This window comes from Pholis gunnellus (genome assembly GCF_910591455.1).
Source record: "Pholis gunnellus genome assembly, chromosome: 11".
Lineage (NCBI taxonomy): Eukaryota > Metazoa > Chordata > Actinopteri > Perciformes > Pholidae > Pholis > Pholis gunnellus.
This window is the reverse complement of record NC_136538.1, coordinates 13,660,843-13,684,729: the sequence shown is the minus strand read 5'-3', so window position 1 is coordinate 13,684,729 and position 23,887 is coordinate 13,660,843. Positions and strand designations below refer to the sequence as shown.

The window sequence follows — 23,887 nt, the reverse complement described above, 5'->3', positions numbered from 1 at the left end:
TTATGTATCACCTTTGTAGGCAGTAGATCCAGTAGATCGCCAGTAGGTGTCAGTGTTGCGACATGAGCCGTGTCTGTCTTTGTATTTTGCAGAACCATTTTCATTAAATGTGTAGCACCAGATTGAGCCTGTGTGACGTTATTCTGTGCACCGCTACTTATATTTATTATACTATAAGTACTTTTATATTTTAAGTTAATTTTCCTGATTATGCTTACATACTTTTACCGAAGTTTATTTTAAATTTTTACAACATTTTTACATGTTTACATCAGTGGGAATCCAGTATATCAACACTGAACTATAGGGGGCAGCACAGGGCATACACTCTACCGGGAAATCAAAAGATAAGACGAAGAAGAAGCAAAACACTCACGAAGAAGAATCCTTTTAAGCCTCGTCAAGCGGGAATTTGCAGCCCACTATCATGGACTGGTAAATGACATTTCACTATATTTTAAACATAAATCATCTTATACACATGTTGTTATATCTTAAATGCTTTACGTTAAACCATTAGCTTGTTATTTAGCCCGCTAGTGCGGCTACTTTACTGTGTTAGCTGGTGGCTAACGAAACCGTTCATAATCAATGCTGATGCTAATCAGGCTAATTGTTGATTTGTGTACTGTTGACATGTTTCAACCAACGCTAAACACGTGGTTCTCGGTCAGTTATTGGGGATAATATATATGTATGATATGTTATTGATTACACAAAGTTTAAATTAAATTATCACCGCTGAATAAACTAATAACAAACAGCTGTTTATTGTTGTTAGTACATTGTTGGTATTACTGTCTCTATCAGTGAGTACTTTCATCTGTCAACTAATAGTTAGTTAACTAGTTAGTTATGTTATGTATTAGTACTTAAGTGAATTTACTATTGTACAATTTTGAGGTACTTGTACTTGATTATTTCCATTTTCTGCTACTGTATACTTCTAACGTTTCTCCACTACTCTTCAGAGGGAAAGTAGTTTTTTACAGATCATTCATAAAATATATAAATTAACAAATACATTATGATGTATTATTATAGTTTAAGATTCTCAGCAGTATTCATTAAAAGTAGCTCCACGTTTGTACCAGCACCAAACAGTTTATGGCACATTGACAGCAATCATAAACTAATAAGGTATCAAAAAAAATATAAACCATCTCAAGCATTGCTCAAACATTCACTTCAGATTGTAGTACTTTAAGATACTTACTACCCAGTATAGTGTATATCCAGAAGTTACAAAGATAGGCCCATCTATTGCAATTAACCCATCAGCATCACTGCAAGCCAGCCTTTGATTTATCCATGATGTATGGAGCAAATCCATTAAAATTAAAAATAAAAAGACAGTACACTCACTCATCGATGAAATACTTCATATTTATTCATGAATAGTACTTATTTAAATTCAAGTTTTTTTTTAGAATACTAAGTATGGAATGTGTGTAAGTGTGAATGTCTGTTGTAATCTGGTTAATCTGTAATCCTGTCAAGTAAACTGCATTAGGATGGGGTATTTATGTCTACAAGTAAGATGCTTGCCATAAATACATCTTTCGTATTGCTCAGCTGTTTTAATGCTATTATAGTATCTCCAGGAGTTTGATCTAATAAAGTTTCTTTCTGTACATCACTGACTGGTACGCGTCTTAATATTTCCAGTTGACTGTTCTTTTTTTTTTTTTAAGAAATCTGTCAGTGATGTCTGTATGTATGTGCCCATGTAAGAAAGACATTTAGAGGTGAAGAATATAAAAATCTGAGAGACAACAACATAAACACTTTATAAGACAAACACAGTCGTAAGTATCCTTTCCCCACACAATAAGGAAAGTGAAATGTATAAATATGATAGTTCTAAAGTGCATCTGTCAAAGACTTGTCGAATGAAAAGTCATCAGTGGTCCTATCCGTTTTTTAAAAGGCTGACAAAACTAAAAATAGATATGTCTGAACGTGCAGCAGATATATTTAGCAGAAACTACCTACATACAAGTACAGGTTTTTTTTAATGTTTACAGAACGGAAAAATAACTTTATAACAGATTTAAAAAAAAGGATAAACATCTTCACATTGTCAAGAAGTGATACTCAGTTCTTCGCCATTTTAGTCTCCTCTTGTTTGTTCACACTTGGCTTTACAGAATATTTTATCTACATTTTTAAGCAAACTTGGCAGATATAAAAAGCACACAGTGGTGAATAGGTTCCCTCATCTCTGCTCGGGTTGGACGGTCTAGATCTTAGGCAGCTTGGGAGCACTGATCAGAGGGTTGGTCTCCTGCAGGAATCTCCGTCCGGCCCCCTTGTAGTCATAAGTGCAGTCGTGAGTCTCTGCGTAGCGGTGGGTGCAACAGAAGTTGTGACTGCACCTGAAAGATGTAAACAAACACATATTAAAAGGTACGTCTGCAAATATCTAGAAACAACACTTGCCGTCATCAAATAAAACCATCAGCAGACATCTGCTCAATCATCAGGCTATTCTGCAGAGTATAGATGGAGAGTTTACTCACTCATAGTCATGTAATGTATTTCATTCATAAGCACTAACATTGAGTAAATGACATTCCTCATTAAATCACAGAAGCATCGGTTGGTCTCCTGAACACAGTCGGGAGCTCTGCGTTACACACTGTTGCGTCAGATTCAGGGTGTAACGAGACCCGGGAGAGGGAGGCGATCGTAGGGAGAAACTTTGATAATGTTAATAACTTGTGGCAGAACAAGCGGTGCACAGAGACACATTTCACTGGAGACATGGCCGGGAGACAAAACGATGAAATGGTAAAAGATCATTTTCTACTAAAACGGCTGCTTCGAGGACAGGAATGACAAATAGGGGGAGATGGAATTAGGAGTCAGGCAGCAGAGTGAGTGAGTGCAGCTGGAAACGCTGGAGGCTCTCTCACCTGCACTCGTAGCTGCTGGCCAGGCCGGTCTTCTTTCCACAGAGGAAGCAATGCTTTGAGCTCTTCTTCCTGCTGCCCGTGGGAGCCTTAACTGGAGGTAGGTGGTATGTTGGAGTGCCTGAGAATAGAAGACACATTTTCTATGATACACTTTACAGCAGCCGGTGTGGAATATCTGATCGTGTAGCGAAGAAGTTGCTATTAATCCACACACACGGCCCCGCTCACGTAGCTTTGGTTCTCTTGGAGATTTTAGAAACATTTTTGCAACTTTTGCTTCCTTGAACTTTTCACAAAACTTTAAATTTGAATAAGCTGGATCCATCGCAGTAATCACGACGCCATAAAAAAAAGGTTAGATCAACTCAGAATCACACAAGGGAGGAAAATTGCACTTCTCTTCTTTTTTTTAGCAGCTGTTAAAAAGCTGTTTAAGGAAAAAACACCTGCTGGGAAATCAAACACTGGAGTGTGACCAGAAATGCAATGTGCTTTTAAGTCTCCCCGAACATTTTTTAAAAACCTGTCAGTCTTCAGCGTTGAACTTTATTCAGTCTAAGTTTCTGTATTATAATTTCAATACTTTCACATATCACGCATTATGTCTGCTTCATGTCACTGGATATCCACGGGAATAAACGGCCAGGAGTGTTCTCACTGTCAGTCACGTCTCTTTGTTACGTCTGAAAACACATTTCAAGCACGGTTTAGGACAAAGTGTGCATTTTAAAATATCTGTAGTCAATTAAACTAGACATAAACAGCAGCAAATGACGCTATTCTTGAAATGGTCCAGATCATTCTTTGAAAAGGGGTTTCAGGACATTTTCAGGCTTAGCCACATGAACTATTACCAAGTCCGAATTTAGGAAAATACGTCAGCAAACAAACTCATTTCCTAAGTCAAGGAAGCCCGGATTGTGTCAGCTTGTGTCTGTGGGAGCCCGCAGCAGCGAGGCAGGTTTGTGAGCCGTGGGGAGAACACACAGATAAAACGGATGAAGGTACAGGAAGCTCACTGTCAAGCAGCTGGGCGTGGGATTGGATTTTGATTTGTTTCGTGCATTTTAATCTGCTGCCCCACACACACACACACAGTTCAAATATATTCAGAAGCAAGCACATTCTCCACATGATCCTGTTAAGTAGACCTAACTTGAATTTTATGAATATTAATTAAGATGTGTCCCAATCAAGCTTTTTTTTTTGCTCTCAATCCTAATAGACTCCTTTAATGCGGAGGATCTGATGCGCACAGAGCAGCCCTGTAGGGACATCATGGAACTCAAACACTGACTGCGTTTTGTTTGTGCTGCTCTGCAGTTCAGTCACTGACGGAGGAAAAGGTTCCAATGTTGTGAATGTCAATGAAATGTTTGTATGAACAATAGATCTACAGAACAATCAAAAGTCTGCTTTCACAGGTCTGGACTTTCTTATTCATTTCTAAGGAAGTTTCCTTGAAAGAACTATGAGGTAGTAATTGTTATTTTTATAAAGTGAAACATTTCCTTGAAATAATTTCTTTCTAATTGGAAACTATCCAACTGAACACTGTCTCTATTTCCTCTATAATTAGTACCAAATTACACAGGTGCCTCCAGGGAATTATTAGGAAGTTACCGACGTGTAAAATAAAGCCGTACTAGCATAACTACATGTTGCAGTGCACTTAGGGACGTTCCAGTTTTTCCGACACATTACCCAATGATGACAAAGTGACACTACAAAACAAAAACCTAATTTACATACTGCGTGCTTTCAGATTGTTATGACCAGACTGATCTTAGATGCATTTGTTCTGCTTATCCTTGGTCACAAAAACAACTTATGAAACTCAAGAACAAGTATGAGGGAAAAGACTCTAACCAAACGGCTTACAAGTGGCCAGCATATCCCTGCAGTAAAGCATCACTGTGAGGATATCAGACGGAAGTGGAACGTCCTGATCGAGGGAATCAGGACTGATGTCAAATATAGACCCGTGGGGAAATAAGAGTCTGAAGCTCATGTATTCTCACAGTGGAGGGATGACTCACTCTTCAGCACAACAACACAGTCAGGACAATAACAGAGCGGATTTAAGTCCGACCATCATCAACAAATTGTCAGCCGTTGGGAAACACTGGAAACAAATCTCCAGTACTAGAGGACAATAGGAATACCTCGACTCAGTACATCTGTCCTTATTTCTTTCTCGGGGAACAGTCGGAGCATGTTAGTGGTCGACATAAATATGCGAGTGTGCTTGTGTGTAGGCCTGGCGCCTGCTGTTGTTTGTGCCACTACTGCTGTTGAAGAAATAATGAATATTTAAAACCTTTGTGGTGCTTTCGCCTTCATTAAAAGGCGTTCACATAACAGCATCCTCTCTATATGCCACCGCACCTCAAGAACTGCATCTACAGTCATCGGCTACAATGCCCTCTGGTCCAACAGATGGCTGAAAGGTCCACAACTCAAATGTGCAATCCCCACCACAACAATGCAACACTTTCTTTATATGCTAGTAATGTGTGTATATATATATATATATATAAAAACCCTGTCTAACAACAGCCAAGGAGAATGTGTAACACAACCTCTGGATGTTTGTGCGTCTCCCTCACCTTTTCTCCCGAATGGTGTCATGACTCCAGCCGATGCAAGAGGGGCGTTGGCCTGAGAAGATAACAGCAACATGAAACAGTCTTACAGCAAATCAATGCAATCAGTATCAGTTAGAATCATCTCAATATGTCAAAAAGTGAGGCGTATATATATATATATATATATATTTTGATATACACAGGTGAAGCAAAACAACTATTAGTTCAAAAAGATGTTGAGAAAACTGAATTGGTTTTGAGAGAACTGATCATTTCAAGATGAACTACAAGATTATTTTAATATACTTAACCTCTGACTTCTTATAGTTCAGCTGTTTTCCATCAATCCCGACTAAAAGTTGCATTTCTCCTCGTGCATCTAACTTATTAACAAGGCAGTGAATGCTGCAATATGATATATTTTGAAATATTTAATTTCACCGGAATCCATTTCACATTGTATCAATGGAACCTCACATGCAGTCTTCCTCACCGTGTCACATATGGGTTAATGTCTGATGAAGTCTTAAACTGAGAAGGAATGTTTGGGTATTCTGTTTTGATCATCATATTGTGTGCTTTGCTCTAGACAATGAACAAAGCAATCTGAATCTCTTTGATGAACCTGATTGAGATCTTCTTCGGCCATTCAGTGAATGTCATATCAAGACAATGCCGTGACAATTATAGCACAAAAAAATAAATAAATAAACTATGAATTGGGGATTAAAAGCTTTTCCGACACCTCTCTGCACTCACCATGTAAGAGGCTGCTGCTCGGCGCAGCGGTGACATTTGTCTTATCAGGTCATCCTGAAGGAGCCTGTTGGTCGGGATGGATGGCAGCCTGGAGCCATGGCTGCCCGGTCCTGAGGCAGTGGCGGGGGGCAATGCCAACGCGAGTCCCGGACTCTCTCCAAGGCCGTCCCGGCTGTTGATGCTGTCTGGAGCCCTGGCGGAGAGCGATGCCAAGAGTTCAGAGCTGTTCAGGGACCCAACTGGCTCCTTCCAGGCTTGGTTGGCCATCTTAGTGATGCCTCTCGCTTCCCTCTTGGAAATAAGCTCTGGCCTCTTGCCAGGTGACTCCACTTTAACACCACGAATGCTTAGCTGATGAGTGGACATGGTGGTGGAGGGGGGAGGGGATGTGCTGCCTGGCTTCACCTGTGCTGAGGATTGGGATCGAAGGTTGGGCTGTAAACAGGAGAGAGTGGAATCGACAGCCAGAGGCAGCGGTCTGGTAGAAGTTGATGGTGTGGGGGAGACGGGCAATGGCGAGGGGGAGCCGATATGAAATGGTGTGCCGAGCTGCGTCCTATCACCTCTGCTGGGGAGAGTATCACCTGGCCCTGGTGTCCAGGTACCGAGTGGGGATGGGGAGAGCGGCAACTGGTGCGGAGCCCCAACCTCGAACGACCGACGACCTCCCTCCGGCTGGGTGGACACATCTAGACTCAGAGGGTCCAACAGTTCCCCAAACGGAGCTCCAGATTGAGCCGGCACCATCAGACCAGCAGCTTCTTCCAACAAACTCAGCCTGACTGCCTCCCCCGGAGGCTCAGCTGGGTCAAAGGTGGCCTCAGGTGGACCCCTGATACACAGCGGAGGGAGCTGAGGGTACACACAGTCCCTCATCAACCTGGTGCTGCCGATGTCCAACCGGGACACTTTGGGAGGGGGCCGGATCTTTGCAAATGGTGGGCACGTCTCCCATGGCTCCTCCTCCTGAAGCATATAACAAGATGGCGACGGGAAAGCGGGAGGGGGTCGTCTCGGGATAGAAAAGTGGGCAGAGGTTGCGGCAGCAGAGAGCGGGAAGGGGTCCATGGATTCATGGGCTGCGATTGGAGGTAGTTGTACATTTGACTGCCAAGGCTGGTTTATCTGGGAGAGCGAGCGAAAGAGGCGATGGTGGTGTCGTATGCTGGTCGGTCCTAGAGAGCCACCGCAGGGATGTGGGCTGACGGGGGGCCGCGGTTTCACCTTAGCTGACTTCGTCGGCTGGAGGACACAGACAGAGACACATTATACCGCCGGATCCTCTTAAATGTACTGAACATTTGCAGTATTTTTCCCCATTCTGTAAAATTGCCTAAAAAAAGCCTCTTGTATAAATGAATAATAATGCATTAAAATCTTTAAAGGGCCAGTACAGTTTAATGTATTGAAAAGCTTGATCGTTTTAGAAACGCATGCAAATGAGTGTTTGGCGCAGCACATCCGCATTATGCAAAATGGTTGCAGGCTAACATCTTCAGTCTATGCATATGAAAAGCAGGATTCCATGTGGTGCAAATATTCGACATAATTTGGTTCGTAAAAAAAATACAGCCATAAAGAAAAAGGAGACAATGCCGGTTTTTCACAAGATGCCAACATATATAAAGTGTATCGAGGCCACATTTGCACTCTCTGACAGGCAGAACAGTTCACAGGTTTCTGGAATCCCAGTAGCTTCCAACCTTCTTGTTGAGGTTCATGTCCTCCATCTTGGCTTTGAGTAGCTTCACTTTGTTCATGGTGATGGAGTTCTCAAGGCTTTGCTGTGTAGCTGCAGAACACTCTCCATCATCCTCCTCATCCTCCTCCTCTGCACACACATTGTACACCGAGCCACCGCTGGAAAACACGAGAGGCAAAAACACTCTTCCCATTAGTGATCTTACAAAGCTTTTGGCAGTCTCTTCAGCGGCCCTGCTCACTGAACTCAGCTGCCACAACCACCACTGATTAATCAATGTTAAGTACTCAACTCCACACTGGCTGTATAATTAGATAATTACACTCATTTATCCTGTTTGCTCCATTTGTGCTTAATACTCTCAGACCCTAATGCCGTAGCCTCTTTGTCTTTCTGATGTTACTGTACGTTAAATGATTATGAACATGAGCAAACTCCTGCCCCAATTCCTTTTATGACAGATAATATAATGATAGAATAACTGTGCTGTTAAAACAAGGGCATTTTGACAATATCCCAACCTCATGGATTCAGACAGAGGGGTCAGGGTGCCGTCTCCCCTGTCGACCACTCGGAAGAAGTTTAGCTGGTCATTCTCTCGATAGACCACAAACGTGACCTGCTTGTTGGGGAGGCTTCTCTCCCAACCCTCCTCCTCCTCCTCCTCCTCCTCCTCCTCCTCCTTGGTGCTCTCCATCAGGTCAGTGACCTCTTTGATGGGATCATCAATGGTTACTAAAAAGAAGAAGAAGAGAGGGGGTTCTGTGGTTAAAACAGGAAATCCGTACATTTCATTTCCCTATGTGTTCATTTACTTTGAAAAACAAACTTTTGATCAAATGAAAACTGCTCATGTCCAGTTCTTTGGTCCTTTCCTTACCTCTCCTGGTGTTAATTGGGCCTCCCCTCATGGCCAAGACCAGTTTCAAAGTGCAGCCCTCTGCAATACTGCAAACACAAACACACTGATGAGCAATAAAAGAAGAACACGTGGAGAGTATTGTAAAGCATTCCACACTGTATGTAATTGTACTGGGAGAGAGGGAAATAACAGCAGGTAGCAGAGACGCTCCGATACAAAGTTTACAGCACTCAAAGCGTCGGCATGATGTCCAGATGAACTTAAGTGCATCACTGGTTAATCCACTGGAACAGTTGTTCCCAATGAGCAGATGTTTCATTGTCTACTGGACCTTTCCGCTTCTAAAGCTCCGTGCTGCAACTTGATAGACGAGTCTAGCGAGATCTCACTAGAGGCCGCTCATGTGGAAAATTAAGTGACAAGCACCCAGAACAATATCACCATATGCAGCCAGCAGAGCACCGGAAGGGGAGGTCTGCACCTCATAAACTGACAAGAGTGGAGGGGGCAAGCTCCCTCGATATGACACTGTCCTCATCCGCCTCTACATCTCTGGCTCATTTACAACATGTTGAACCGAGTCACCAACACAGCCGAAAGGCTTTTGAGGTGCACATGCGAATGACTCTGAATGTAGGCGGGGAGAATTCAAACCATATTGCTCGTAATGTGTCTTAGGAAGCCAGTTGTCTGCGCTCTGCAGGAGTAGATTTACCCGTAGTCGTGTAGACAGTGTTCATCATCCAGCTCCAGGTTGTTCCAGATAAGGTGTTGCTGGGCAACAGGGATACCTTTACGGACAGAGTAGAATACAGAAAACAAGCAAAGTTGACAAGGAGACAAGGACCGGTTCATATTTCATAGCCTGAGTTCACACACATGACAGATTGGAATGCTGCCAACAGAAGCATCCACACCACACTAAAGATGATTCATGACTGCCCTCTAAAGACAGAACGATGTCACTGCTGGAAAATGGAAAATGACAGAACAGAAGCATTAATAATTCATTTATTTTACTTGTTGATGTGATACAGTGTTCGCTCCACCATAAAGACAGCTTATCCTGCAGCTAAAGCGGTTAAATACATGAGGTTGGTTAGACTACTATACGTCTACATCGTATCTAATATTATTGCAAATTAGAGCAAAATAATGAGACTCCAGTTGAGGGATGACAGCCTAAAAGGCTACCAATGCTCAGTGGAGCCACTCCTCGTAATGAGATGGAGTGTATTCACAGTCAGGAAGCTCTCTGTGCCCACGAAGTGAACTCGCTGACCCGACGCTGGAGGTGAGCCAGCGTTAGTGAGGGAGCAGTGCTCTCCATCACAAACACACTTTGCTGGGCTGACACACACACACACACCTCCTCACAGACGGAGCACAGAGAGTCCTTTCTTACCGAAAACAGAAGCAAAGAATGTAGATATGAAAGGTCATCTTCATCTAATACAAGCAACCTCAAGAGGACAGCCCAGATGAAAATGAATGAATAAATGAGAACTAACAGATAATTCATTCAGATGAACTTGGACTGTAACCAAGAGTTTTCTTCCTATCAATTTTGGGCATTTAAAAAAACCCAGCTCTGATCCTGCATGCCTACTGATGAAGTGGAAAGCACAAACAATATAAAACTTGTAGAAGGTACAAAACTGAATCCCCAGAGCAGTTACAGAGAGAGCAACACACCTCAGGAGACAGAATACAGAATGATCAAACAAACGACTGCTCATATTCCTGGTCTATATCCTGACTTATAAAGCATGGACACTATTCCTCTAACAGCAGACTAAAACATGCAAACTACACTTTTGAGTGCTTCGTACCTTCCAGCCTCTGGATCTTTGCCTTGACTGAAATGACCGCCTCAAAGGGCAACACACGCAGCTCAAAACAGGTCCCAGTGAGGGTCTCTATGAAGAGCTCCATAGTGTCATAGAAAGGGAGCTTATAGTGAAAAGCTCCCACGCTGTCATCGTTAAAGAAGGGCGGCTCCTTCCTGTCGGTCATCTTGGCGGGTTGGGGGCGAGAGACTCTGGGTAGATTTGGTTAAATGGGAGGACTGGCCCGAGGAGAGGGGGACAGACACAGCTCACAACCGCCACACATCATGCAGGACGACCACAGCTGTGAGAAACAAAAGCATGGTAGGATTTTAGCATCACTTTTTAAAAAGGTTTGACTGGTTTAAACATTCCCTGGAATCAAGTGTCTTACCGGATAGACCCGTGGTAACATACAAAAACATGCCCGTGTGTGTCATAAAATCACGACTGAATCAGACAAAAGACTGAAACTGTGCAGTCATGCATCAGTGGCAGCAGACATGTGCAACCGTCTCATAAAAGATGTAGCGCAGCAGTTAAGTCTCTGGCCAAAACTCAAGGGGATCAGGTGTGTTACGTAAGCCCATCAGAGGTATGAAGTGTCCTGTTCCTGAAGGCAGCCTCTGACAGATTACATCTTGTGTCATTTGACTCAGCGTCTTACAAAATGTCATCTGTAGGAGAGGCGGGTTAGTCCAATCAGTTAGTCTTTATTTAATCTATAAAAAGAGGCGCTTTAGTTTACTGTGGTTTATGTGTGCATGCCCTTCTAGAGTCAGTTATAAGCAGGAACAATAGAAGTATACAGGTTTTATGTTGTTCTCCTTGGAACCCAGAATAATATATGGTAATATATTATCTGGTCCCTTTGTGTTTTGGAGCTATACAGTTGACCAAGAGCTGCTGTCCAGAGCACGTATTACACACAGACCTTTAAATTAAGATCTTTCCACTTTACTGGGGCCTGACAGGAGCTCAGGTGACCAGTCATGCCCACACAGGTGAGTAACACTAAAGATGAACTGTGTCGCTGATTAACGGCTGGATAGCATACGAGGCCTGAGGTGTATCCATTCAGAGACTTGAGGGCTGTCAACAGGCCATTGTCTAAAGAAACGCTGAGGTTGTCATGTTACAGGCAACGCTATAACGTCATGCAGATGTAAACGTTGACCAACGTTAGTTGACTGCACCACCACAGTAACACCACACACACACCAGATAAACTAGGTCAACGTTAGCTGCCTGAGATGAATGGAGCTGAAACTCTCCTCAATACAACTCCAGCGGCTAACGTTAGCAAAGAAAAGGTCACACAAGTCATACTTATACCGACCAGTTTGTCACAAGGCAGTTTACATCCCTGGCTACCGTCAGTGTTGTATTGTTAAAACCTGCTGAGCAGTATCTTCTGCAGTAAACACGGTGGTAAAACCCGTCTAGCCGACGCTACTTGTGTTAGCTCTCGTTGCCATGTTAGCCAACAACTCAAACAATGGCTAACCTTTCTCAGTGGTGAGCTAGCAGGATGCTAGGCTACATCTGTCGGCTCCGGTCCTCTGCAGCAGTCCGGTGTAACGTTAGCTGTCGACGGAAACGTTGCAGCACTTCATCACGGTCACCCTAAATACTGCACACGGGACGACGCAGACGGTCGACCGTTGTCGGTAGCCGTGGTCCGCTGGTCGGCGACATCGTCGTACCTGTCAAAAAGCGGTCGAACAACACCTTTGTGATTCCATTTGATTGACAGACGAAGGAACCAATCGGCGCCACGGGTGATTTGGTGGGAGGGACAACAAGTTGTCCAATTGTTGACACGTGGGGTCAAAGGCGGACACTTTCACATCCTCTTGAATTTGAAATCAAATTGTGAGAAAATTCACATTTTTCTGCCACAGTAGTCGTTATAATCACAGGCTTGGAAAAACCCCACCATTAGTACAACTCACCGTACATCAGTTAATATTAAACCTTTGGCCGCTGATTGACTTTCTTAATCTTCATCAAGAAATGAATAGTGAATGTTAAAACACTTAAAATACACCATTAAAAACGTCTTTAAAAGCAAAGTTGAATCATTTCCGTTTTAAAAAGATGCCAATGTGTAGCCCCATGTCAGCAAAAAGGTCTCAGTCCTATGCACAAGACAAAAAGGCTGTGAATGCCAGTTTAAGGCACAAACAGATACAAGAAATTCAAAGTATGCATTTATAGTTTTTGAAGCTTTTACTTATTAACCTTCCCTACTGTGAGGGGTTTCTCTTTAAATGTCGATAAGCTTAAATTGTTCCTCTTTTACTTTATTAATACTGACCTAGGCAAAATAACAAAACCTCAATCATCCAAGAATTAAACAGAAATAGTGTAATAATTACAGATCTAATGTTCTCCAGGAGGGGCTCCCTGCTCACATCAGACACTAAGCATCAGATGATCTAAGACATCAGGACAAGTGACTTGGAAATAATCACACTCATTTCAGATAGCATAAAATATGTTTCTTTTTAGTTATTAAAAATGAATTTCCTTTCTCATCACAGCCAAAGTTAAGAAATTGGTGAATTTCTTATTAATAAAAACATTGTCAAAATGCCTAAGACAGTAAGTGAACAAATTGATTTCTCATAACCATGATATGGCACACATTCAAAGACATGGAATCTCAACATGGAAAAGCAAAAGGATAAACATCTTCAAAACAAACAAAACAAGTCGCTGTTAATTTCTGCAGGCTTTGAGGCTAAGCATATGAGATGCTTATAAAGTGCTAATATGTATAATAAAGATTAACAGTAATGACTGTTACACAATATGATCTGATACTGAGATGATTTAGGAAGTGCTGCCAGAAGATGCTTGGAATAGTTTTCATTTGAAAATCTTTATCTGTCAAAAATAAGCCCCAGTATTCATAAGATTTCAAATGAATAAATACTCTATCAACAGTGTATCCGATCTCCAATCATTCAGCGATCCAAATGACAAAAAAATGAATCCGCAATTGTACAAATCTTGCTACTCAGAAACAACAGTTCAGTTCCCACCGAGGGCATTAAGTGGATCGTCAAATATGTTGCTTGAATCCGCCGCTGTGCTGGTCTCCTGAGAGAGTGGTGTTTTCTTTGATTTTTGGGGAGCCTTCGTGACTGGTTTTACTGTGCTTGGTGAAAAGATGTCATCTGTAAAAAACAAAGAGAAAATATCTGGTTAAATATGTTGATTTAAAAAAGAAAAGAAAAAAGGTAGACCACAAGACAGACCGCTTTAAAAAACACGAATGCCTGCATGCTTACCCATGTCGTCATCAAATATTGACTTGGTCTCTCCCTTCGTCTTGGACTTCTGTTTTGGTTTTAAAGTGTCCGTCAGGTCAGCAAAAATGTCTATGTTGTCATCGAACAAGCTGGCATCGAGGGTCTTCTCTTTGTGCTTCTTGTGGACTTTAGGCACGGTGGAAACTTCATCCTGAGAACAGAAATTCAGCAGATGAGGAAAGACATGAAACATATCGTTATCGTCGCACAGAAAACCTCGACAGTATCACCATCAATGTAAAATAGAGATACCTGGAAGATGTCCTGCTTTGAGGCACTACTGCTGTTCTTGGTTTCTTTACTACTTGTGGAGATGTTGCTTATTCCAAAGATGTCCTCATCGTCGTCATCTTCCTCCAAAAAGGCCGTGGCTTTTTTTGTTGTTGACCGTGGTTTGACTTTTTGGAAAAGGTCGCCCGTGTTGGCATCAAAAATGGATGGGAGAGTGCTTTCATCTTTGTCATTCTTCAATCCCGCCCCACTACTGGCCTGAGGTTGTGTAGTCTTGGTGGAGGGTGTGTTAGTGACTGAGGTGGCCCCGAACAGACCGTCGGAGCCAAAAAGGTCCTCCTCATCAGAAGACGGAAGCACCTTGGTACTGCTGCTGTCTTTACTGGCGTCTCTCTTTCCAGTGTTTGAGGATACTGGCAGTTTCAGCACCGGCGGTCTAGGGGAGACTTCAGAGAGAGATGACTGAGAAGGTGAGGAGGCGGGCAGGGCAGCGGGTTCAGCCGAGTTAGGTGGGTTCGGACTGGCACGCGTCTGGCTGGACTCTTCTGGTGGAGGCGTGGCTAAACCAGACAGACTCGGATTGGGCCCAGGAACGTCTCCGCCCTCAGCCGCTTCTTTAACCTTTGAAGAACTTTGGGCTGCTTGCTGCCTCGCTGCTCTGGACTGGGGTCTCCTTTGTACAGAACCTTTGGCACGACTCTGCATGACAGAAGATGTGAGCTCACAATATCAAAGTCCAAGCAACGGAAAAGCAACTAAAAGACTATTAGATAGCAGATTTCATTCTCCAGGGATCAAAAACCCACCTTGTGCGCGCTCTGCAGTGTTGTAACCTGACTTGGGGTGTCGAAGTTCACTCCTCCCTGGAGGTCCGGCTGGGCTCCTATAGGAGTTGTGGCAAGGCTGGGGCTCAGACTGGACCCCCCAGAGGAGGAGCTAGGAGCCATGCCAGGGAGTGCACTTACAGCCCCTGGCATACTAGGGATAGCACCAGGGAGCAGCGCAGCGGGGTTGATCATCAGATTGGCCTGAATATGACAATATCAGACACACCAATGCAATCATTTGTCAAGGCGAAAAAAAACACAACGGACCCTTAACTGCGACCAAAGACTATTTAAACAGACTGTCCACCCAAGTACACATTTACAACTGCTCTCTTTTCAGGAAGTTTATCGGCGTGGTTCAGAACAGAAGATCATTCGAAGGAAAATGGAAAAACAGGACTGTGGATGAAAATGAGGAAAGAAGAAGATGCAATAACATCTTGTGAAACTGAAAGAAAGAGCAAATTCTTCCAGCTTCGCAAAATGAAACCAAAACAGATAATTATATTTATTCTGGTAGTCATGCTGCTGTATCGTAGCCAAGCTTTTAAGTTGGAATATGAAAAAGTCCAAACAGAAGACACCTTTGAAGAGAAATCGTGTCAGAGAATATAGAAAAGAGACTTTTCTCTGGAGGAATCAGAGTGAAATGTCAAGAATGAAGACTTTTGATTCAATAAAAATAAAGATATTACTTGAAGTTTCCCAATCCTTGATGAGGAATCTTTAGGTTTTACAGGGCTTGGTGCAGGTTTCTGTGTGGTCAGATTACAGCAGTTTCAGCATTTAATCCAATGAAGGCAGTTCTTGTTTTTCATCTAGAAACAACACTGTGTGTCTATCACAACATATCAAAAAGTATTTTTTAAGAAAAACAGCTAATATAGGCAAAAATAAACCCAATATCAAAACCGCATGGACACACAGTAGTGTGTATTTATGGCTCAAAGAAAAACCTCCTATTATTGGAGTAAACGCTGACAGTAGACTCACCTGAGTCTCGGATACAGATTCTGGACTTGCTAGTGGCGCTCTGTCATTAGGTTTACTGGGCTTCTCTGCTACTTTCTGAGAACAAAAATGAAAGAGAGAGATGAAAGTTCTCCCGCTGATATACATTTTGTGATTCAGTCGAATGGCTATTCATACAGCTGGTGTAATATGCAATGTTAGGGCAGCAGGAATCCAGCATCATTCTAAATCACTACAAAGTAATCAAATTGCTACCGGAGGAGGAGCTTTGGACTTGATGGAGCTGAAGAGGTCGTCCTCATCATCTTCTGCAAACAGACTTTGTGTTGCCGGCTTCACTGAGCTGACTTTGGAGCTCTGAAAAGTAAACGGTCATGTATCCTAACCATCTTGTGAAAGACATCTGGTCGTTGGAATGTTATAATTCTAATGATACTGCAATGTTAATATCAAATGGACTAAACTAAACATTTTGACACAGTATGCAGTTGAGTTAATGATTGCAAACAAACAAACATAAGAATAATCTAATATACTGACGGCAGCTTTCCCTGAAGAGGCAAACAGGTCGACATCTGGGTCATTGTCCTTCTGCTGCGTCTGACTGAACAGCAGCTCCTCATCCTGGAACACTCCTGTGCTCGTCGCCTGGGGTCGCTCCTCCGTCGGCTGAAAATAAAAGACACACATTTTATACTTTGCCTGCATGAGAAACAGCACCTGAACCACTCGTTCACCCTCTTCTTAGGTCTACTGTATAATCACACAAACCTTTAGTGTGTCGCTTGCTGTGGGTTTACTGGGTGTGAATATCGTGTCATTCCAATCCGACTCATCTTCCTCTTCATTATCGAACAGACTAACGGCGCTTGTTTTGACTTTCTCTTCTGTCTTGACATTGGGCGGTGGGCTGTCCTTGGAGAGGAGGCTGTCATCATTGTCGACTTCATCCAACGGGCTCTTCGTCTGCTTGTTGGCGAGAACGTTGATGCCTCCAAAAAGACTGACTGCTCCAGCAGGCTTCTTTTTACTCTCGCTGATCTCTGGCGAGGGCGCTGATGGGATCTCAGGGGTCTCCGGTGCAGGCTTCTCCTGCTCTGAAGGCTTGTCCTGTGCTGCTGTCCGAGAAACTACAACCTCCTCCGATTCCTCCAACATGGAGGACGACTGAGAGGCCACAGCCGGTGTCTGAAGAATACAGGTATTGTATCATAATTTAATCTCAGTGTGGGAGATAATGCAAATAAAGGCATCACTGTTGTTGGGAAACAAGCCAACTTTTCTAATGTGGTGTTTTCTGTTTAATTAAAAGGATCTAAATGTTGCTCCAGGGAATGAGTCAATTCTTTCACCCCTTAAGCCTGTTAAACATTTTTAAAGCCCGCTGGAGGCAAGCTACAAAACAAGATTATTTTTTACGGGACAAAGTTAGCGCACTCACTTTAGCAGCCGAGGCTGCAGCGTTTGTGTTGACAGCAGGTTTGATGCCAGAGAGGGATCCTTTATCTTCATCACCCTCATCTTCAAACAAGAGAGCGACTCTCTGAGGTTTCTTCTGACTGTGTGAAGAGCGACAGAATGAGAGGATAGGTCAGAATTCAGAGCAAGACAATACTTAAAAAAAAAAAAATATGGTTAAAGTGATTTTAATACATTGTAAAAGTGAGCAGGTATGTTTTTTTCACTGTTCGTCCTCACACGTGTTCATACCTCGACTCTGTCGTTGGAGCAAACAGGTCATCATCGTCATTATCAAAGAGGCTGCTTTTGTGAGACATGTTGGCACTGGTGAGACTGGAGGGGGCGCTGGTACTGGGCTTCATCCCTCCTGACGTTACCTCTGGCTTCCCCGCGCTACTTATAGAACTCACCCACTGGTCCTGTCATTCAAATGTTCGGGAAAACAATGTACCACATTGTAGGCACCGACACATATTGGCATGCAGTAGTAAATATGACTTTTTTGTTTGTATTCTCATACCTCATCATCACTGAAGAGGGAGCTGGCCACCGCTCGACTGAGCTGCGGTGTGGAGGCTTTAGCTTGACTAGGCTTTGCTTTAGACTTCGCTGCAGATGCAAACAGGTCCTGCAAGGTGAAGAACCACATCATTGTAAAAGTACTCACAGCAAACGCGTAAGCTAATGCAGTTTTGTCCAAGTGTGTGGAATATTAGTTTACTATTCTCACCTCTTCTTCCTCATCATCAAACAATGACAAAGGGGCCTTGCTGGTTTTGCCCTGGCTTGTAAGCTCAGGCTTAGACTGGCTCTTAGGGATAGCTGGAGATCCCTATGGAAGGCAAACACATATATGGTGTAATTAGATGTTTTATCACCGTTATCACTTTTTTGCTAGTGACATTTGAGAGCCGTACCTGTGTGTCTTCATCATCAGAGAAGAGGCCTCTCGTCTGGGGTCTCGGAGTCTGCTTGACCGCAGCCTTAGCAGCATCTGGAGCCGGCCCATTCTGAAATGCATAACGTGAAGATGACAATTTAATATCAATAGTTTTCTAAATTATAACTTTTACAAATATGAGGTTCAGTCTTGATAGGAAATACTAAATACTGAGCAAAGAGAACTGAAATGTATCAACAAGAGTAAAGGCCAGCAGTGCACTCTAAACTAAATCGGATTTGGTCTTTTCTCAGACTGCACTTGAATACGGCACTTATAGCAAACATCAACATACTGACTGCAACTAGGTCTGTTCATTCAAAGGCACCCAGGCCTGATAAATTAGCTTGTGAGTCAATGTAGACAGGACCTCAAAACAAAATGTGAACGTACCGTTAAACTAAAACTATGAAAATACACTGTGGCCTACAACCAGTTGATGGTGCATTAGGAGGCATTGGAAAAAAAACTGGCATTTTGCTTGTGAAAACACAACAAATTGGATTTGGTCCAGAGAATATTGTTAGACAGCGTTCAGACCTCCAGAGATTTTTCAGACTCTTCGCTGGTAGACGGCTGACGCTTCTTCAGGCCCTCATTGAGCAAGCTTTGAGTCCCGGGTCCAAACATAGAGATGGCCCCTGCTGGCATCTAAACACAACAATGAATCATTAACATAGGAACAGCTTCTACAGGCCACACAAACACAATTCAGATCTACCAAACACAATATGTAATCCATTAAACGATCATAATATCATGTTCAACCACATTGGGACACTTGAACGGTGATCTTTACCTTTTTCGCAGGTGGTTTAATAACCTGCTCTTCCACTACATCCTTCTTGCTCTGCGCTGGAGCTGGAGCACTGTACTTCTCACTGAATATGTCACCATCGTCATCGTCTTCATCAAAAAGGTCAACAGCTTTCTTGGGCTTCTTGTGTCCAGCTGGAAACAAAGAGGGAAACACAACCAACACAGGGGGGTTTGAGGGGGAGGATCCCACCTGAACCTGGACTGTAGCACCGAAGGTCCCGTTCTCTCACGCACTTACCAGAGTCAGACTTCGTCAGGCTTTTACCACTGAAGAAGTCATCATCCTCATCCTCATCATCAAACAGCCCACCTCCTCCTTCACCAAAACCAGCTCCCGTAGGAACCTGCTTGGAGGCAGCATTGGTCTTAGGGACCGGAGTCCCATTCTCCTTGCTCTCCACTGAATCAGAGCCAATCCTTGGACTGAACAGGCTGTTATCTGTGGAGAGAAAGTCGTTTGGTTGAGGACGATGAAGCAGACAAGAACTCGACATCGGCCGTCACACAAGTTAATGCTTCTACCTGGGAATATTGAAACGGCACCTGCTGGAATCTTCTTTGCAGATTTGTCAGATTCTTGAATGGAGAAGAAAACGGTGCGTGTTAATCTGCAAGTCCAGTTTTTTTCTACATGTTTGTAGATCTTAGTTTTGGAAACCTACGGTCTTACCTGCAGGTCGAGACGTGCTTTTCATGCTTTCATTCGACACTCTTTTTTCCCCGGACACAGGAGGTTTTGGAGCCTCGGAGAAAAGATCCCCCTGAATGACATAACACAATACAGCATGAGTCACATTCTGGCTACGTCCAGAGTTTACAGGACTGAATAAGAGGGAGCGCTAAAATGATCAATGAGTTTAATATACCTCCTCCTCATCGTCAAACAGGCCTTTCCCTCCACTGAAGAGGCCACCTTTCCCCCCAAATGGGGAGAAGTCATCATCATCCATCTTCGGTGGCTTAAACATGTCATCACTGTCCTCTTCAGCTGCTGTTACAATGCACACAAACGGTATTGACGAGCGTACTGAGAACAATGGGCCTGCTGTGTAAATAACTCATGCAGAATCAAACAAATAGTTTGAATTGTTCTGATGATGGATGAAAGTCCTACCCTGTGGCTTTGAAGGTTTTGGTTCTTTCCTGCTTTTACTTTTCTTCTTAGATGACAATGCTTCAAAGACATGACATGGTAGACACACAAAACCATGAGCATGCACATGCAACAATGTCATAACTTAAACAGTGTTTTCCTTAAAGTAAACGTGAAAAGTGGAAGTAACAAAAAGGGAGACGATGTGCTGCCAGTTGGGTGATAATGACTGCGACTTACATGCGCGATCTCCTTCTGGTTTGTGAACTGGTTCGCCTTTGATTCGGGCGGCCAGCTCATCAGCAAAAGACGATGGGCCAGTGTTCTGAATATGACATAATAAAAACAAACAAACAGATAAACAAACTGAGAAACTGAAGATCATATATGAAGGATTTCAGACTGAAATGACAAAGAACTCATTCACAAAACATACGTCTTCAGTATTATAAGAGGCATACCTTTGTGCTGTCGTCATCATCATCATCATCATCCCTGTCTGATTCTCCAAATATGTCCGAATCCTCATCCTCCTCCTCTTCATCATCTTCCTCATAACTCAACATGGATGACTTCTAAGTGAGTGCAGGAAGAGAATCCAAAGATGATTGAGTTGTTCAGCTTGAATGTAATCTTTTATGTGTTTTAGCAGGCGTGCAGCCAAGCTTACCTTCCTAACATTATTGTGACCTTCATCCTCCTCCTGATTAAAGTCGTCATCTGAGTGCTGTTGAGTAAATAAATAAATGTTTACATTGAAGTGTCATTTACCTGTGCAATATGCAAAAAGAGTAACCTTGAAAAATACTGTGAAAGAAAAGGAAAAAGTCTTACAACGGCTTCTTTGCCATCTTCGCTCTCAATCACACTGTCTCTGTCACTGTCAACGGACATTTCTGGAAAGAGAATCACGCAAATACACGAGGGGAAAAAATAAACAGGATAATATCGGAGAGCCTGAAGAAGCTGCCATGAGAATATTACCATCACTGGAGAGGTCACCAAGTCCAACGTCCTCTTGCTCCATGAAGGCCTGGGAACCGATCAGATAGGGAAGTGGTCTGTCCACATAAAGATCCTAAAAGACAAGTCCGAAAACCGACACACAGGCTCAATAACATTCATGTAAAGATGAATGTTCACATGCATTACTGCAGTAATCAAGAATTAGAACGCACCTTGGGCTCCAGGATGGCCTCCACTCTGTCTGTGACCTCCTCATCCTCTGAATCAGAGTTTCCCGCTTTGATGTCCAGATGCTCGAAGGCCGACTCCAGCACTCTCAGACCGTGGTTCACTGCTTCCTGCATCTTAGGGATCAACGCTGCCTCTCTCTGCTCTCGAGTTTTCTCCTATCGGGAAAAGAAAAGGACTTTCACGGGGCGATACGAGACTTGTGGATAATGTGAGCCACACACCGTGGCCATATTGGTCAGCGTTGCGCTCCATGACATCAAATGTTACGCCCAGGAAGGATGCATTCTTTATACCTGCTCAGGCTGCTTCTCCAAAGCATCGGCCTTGGGAATAGTCTCTTCTACCTCTTCATCATACACTCTCTGTAACAGGACACAAAGTCATGTTTTTAATTACCAGATACGATTATATCATGTAATCTGCAACATTTTTGTTCCAAAAGTAGCGAAACAAATAGAGTAAATTGTCACAGTTATAGTATAACAATACTGAAGTAGAAGAAAACGTTTGAATTGTGTACGTTACATTTTCTATAAACTGTGTATTGGAAAGCATGAGGAAGTCGTTAAAGACAGAGTTCAAGCAGCTATCTGTGGCCTTGGTGTCACGGATCAGACTGTCCAACTGCTTTTCAATATCATGCGTCTTCGACAGCATTCTCTGGGAGAAGTCTTGGAGGAAGAGGAAGAGCTGTGAAGGCAAAAAAAAACCCAGTTATGAAGACATTTGCAGAGTTCCTTTCATTTTCAGACTATTTGAGAATAGATGATGGGGAAATACTTGGCTTATTTGTAAGCTGGGAACAAAGTTTCTGACTTACTCCTGAGTCAGCTGCCAAGGACCAGTTGGCACTGCTCTGCCGCATCTCCTCAAGAGTCCAGGGTCTCTCCCAAACTTGAGCATCTTCCCTCAGGTGATCACTCCTGCTTGGGCCATTTGCTAATCCCTCTGGCAACCCGCTCATCTGCAACCAGATCACTCAAATAAATATTCAGATTTCTAAACACCTGAATTAATAATGAATTGTTCCAGGAAAAAGGACATTCTTCTTCTTGTGTAACAACATGGCTCTCATATCTGCTTTATTTCAATTTGCATACAGTCTATGATTAGAAGGAGTCTCTGCCTGATGTAAACAGCTGACAGACTGAATACAAAAGCTTGTTGGAGGAAATGAATATCAACTTTAAATGGCAACAACAAGCTGTCTTTTGCATATTTTTCATGGATCCCCTTCATTAAGTTCCTCCAAAAAGGATTCCAAAACTTGGTTTTTCGTTCATATTACTGACAACCTGTATTTAGCTCTAACATAACTAGTAGACTAGTTAATAGAGAAAGTAAGCTGTGTGACAGGACTGTGGCATTCCTCCAGAGAGAGGCCAAATAAATCATTCTGCCTCCAACCAACTAAACCACAAGTAAGAATAGCTTCCCTCTGGTCAAAGGTTTAAACCTCCCCTCTATAAAATAAACCAGGCACGAAGATAATGCATCCCAATGTGTTTGTATGTGTTCATGTTATTACTGCATAGGTCACAACCTATTGGAATATAGTTTCTTGATTCAATGTCAACAGTCCAAAAACTGATGACACAGTTGATGCCCTGATGACCTGCTCATTGCAGGTCTGTGTTGGTTTAAAGAGTTACTGAAATACCACACAACACATTACGCATTAGCTAACTCGTAACGTTATCTTTCCTTTAACTAGTGTAGTTTAACTGCTACACTTTCCGATACGACAAAGTAGCTTTTGGCGTTAGCAATACAACAAGTTTACAAATTAGCGGAGAATGACAATGTTGCATCAATAAAGAGCGGTCTTAATGTTACTTCCTCCTGCGAGCTTTCACATACTTGTAGTCTTCTGTAAGGGAGAGCGGGGACTGTTTGGTTAGCAGCTAGTCAAACTTAGCTAGCCAACGCCACCGTTAGCTGTGAGCTGCTCCAGGCGACACTACAGTCACACATCTACCCCGAATATGAGCGCGTTTGTGCCTACCTTGAATAACTCCGGTCCACTGCTGTCCACGACGCTCAACTGTGGTCAGAAACGACGTAAAAAAAAAACCGAGATCGATTATGCTAAATGTGGCCTCTTTCCCTCATTGGTCTTCTGACAGGTCGGCCATGTTCTGTCTGCAGACAGTCACCTGACTAGCGTCGCATAGCAACCCGTTGAAAAGTGGGGCGGAGTGGATCCAACCAAGGAGCCGAGGAAAGGAGGCAAGGAGGCTAAGATACCTGCAATAACAGCGTGGACCAAAGTACTCTTCTTCGTGGGGTTCATCAATGGTGATAAATAAACGTAATACGTGGATGCAGTATTTGCAAGTAGTTTTTAACATGTCAAGATGTGACTCATT

The 23,887-nt window shown here is 43.0% G+C and overlaps 2 protein-coding genes across 4 annotated transcripts; both read right to left on the bottom strand.

Moving 5' to 3' along the window:
- Window positions 1-1,363: 1,363 nt before the first annotated feature.
- On the bottom strand, window positions 1,364-12,354 carry zfand4 (zinc finger, AN1-type domain 4). Its single transcript, XM_079168937.1, has 10 exons — window positions 12,166-12,354; window positions 10,662-10,962; window positions 9,545-9,620; window positions 8,848-8,915; window positions 8,489-8,702; window positions 7,969-8,125; window positions 6,266-7,507; window positions 5,528-5,579; window positions 2,919-3,036; window positions 1,364-2,378 (listed from the first exon to the last, which is right to left on the bottom strand). The coding sequence occupies exons 2-10, from the start codon at window positions 10,843-10,845 to the stop codon at window positions 2,243-2,245; spliced, it is 2,247 nt and encodes a 748-aa protein (XP_079025063.1). The 5' UTR covers window positions 10,846-10,962; window positions 12,166-12,354; the 3' UTR covers window positions 1,364-2,242.
- Window positions 12,355-12,968: 614 nt separating this feature from the next.
- On the bottom strand, window positions 12,969-23,658 carry washc2c (WASH complex subunit 2C). 3 transcript variants are annotated; one of them, XM_079169233.1, is made up of 31 exons: window positions 23,524-23,658; window positions 22,339-22,482; window positions 22,044-22,208; window positions 21,812-21,880; window positions 21,500-21,673; window positions 21,306-21,399; window positions 21,156-21,217; window positions 20,992-21,048; window positions 20,783-20,896; window positions 20,562-20,646; window positions 20,343-20,402; window positions 20,095-20,219; window positions 19,899-19,989; window positions 19,751-19,804; window positions 19,467-19,667; window positions 19,209-19,360; window positions 18,950-19,060; window positions 18,387-18,479; window positions 18,200-18,301; window positions 17,990-18,097; window positions 17,719-17,888; window positions 17,450-17,567; window positions 16,780-17,196; window positions 16,549-16,677; window positions 16,264-16,365; window positions 16,030-16,104; window positions 15,732-15,791; window positions 15,016-15,237; window positions 14,231-14,908; window positions 13,958-14,129; window positions 12,969-13,843 (listed from the first exon to the last, which is right to left on the bottom strand). In XM_079169233.1, the coding sequence occupies exons 2-31, from the start codon at window positions 22,480-22,482 to the stop codon at window positions 13,698-13,700; spliced, it is 4,350 nt and encodes a 1,449-aa protein (XP_079025359.1). In that variant the 5' UTR covers window positions 23,524-23,658; the 3' UTR covers window positions 12,969-13,697. The 3 variants fall into 3 exon arrangements, with proteins under 3 accessions (XP_079025359.1, XP_079025360.1, XP_079025361.1); XM_079169234.1 differs by having other exon boundaries at window positions 20,095-20,216; XM_079169235.1 differs by lacking the exon at window positions 15,732-15,791.
- Between the last annotated feature and the right edge of the window lie 229 nt (window positions 23,659-23,887).

Excerpts from the sequence above, each read along its gene's own strand:
- washc2c (XM_079169233.1), bottom strand. The coding sequence starts at position 22,482 with ATGAGCGGGTTGCCAGAGGGATTAGCAAATGGCCCAAGCAGGAGTGAT. Across the intron at positions 19,361-19,466 it reads CCTGACGAAGTCTGACTCTG|CTGGACACAAGAAGCCCAAG; the intron begins GTAAGTGCGTGA and ends CTTTGTTTCCAG. Across the intron at positions 17,889-17,989 it reads CCCTCTTCAGTGATGATGAG|GACCAGTGGGTGAGTTCTAT; the intron begins GTATGAGAATAC and ends TTTGAATGACAG.
- zfand4 (XM_079168937.1), bottom strand. The coding sequence starts at position 10,845 with ATGACCGACAGGAAGGAGCCGCCCTTCTTTAACGATGACAGCGTGGGA. Across the intron at positions 9,621-10,661 it reads AAAGATCCAGAGGCTGGAAG|GTATCCCTGTTGCCCAGCAA; the intron begins GTACGAAGCACT and ends CTGTCCGTAAAG. Across the intron at positions 8,703-8,847 it reads CCCAATTAACACCAGGAGAG|TAACCATTGATGATCCCATC; the intron begins GTAAGGAAAGGA and ends TCTTCTTTTTAG.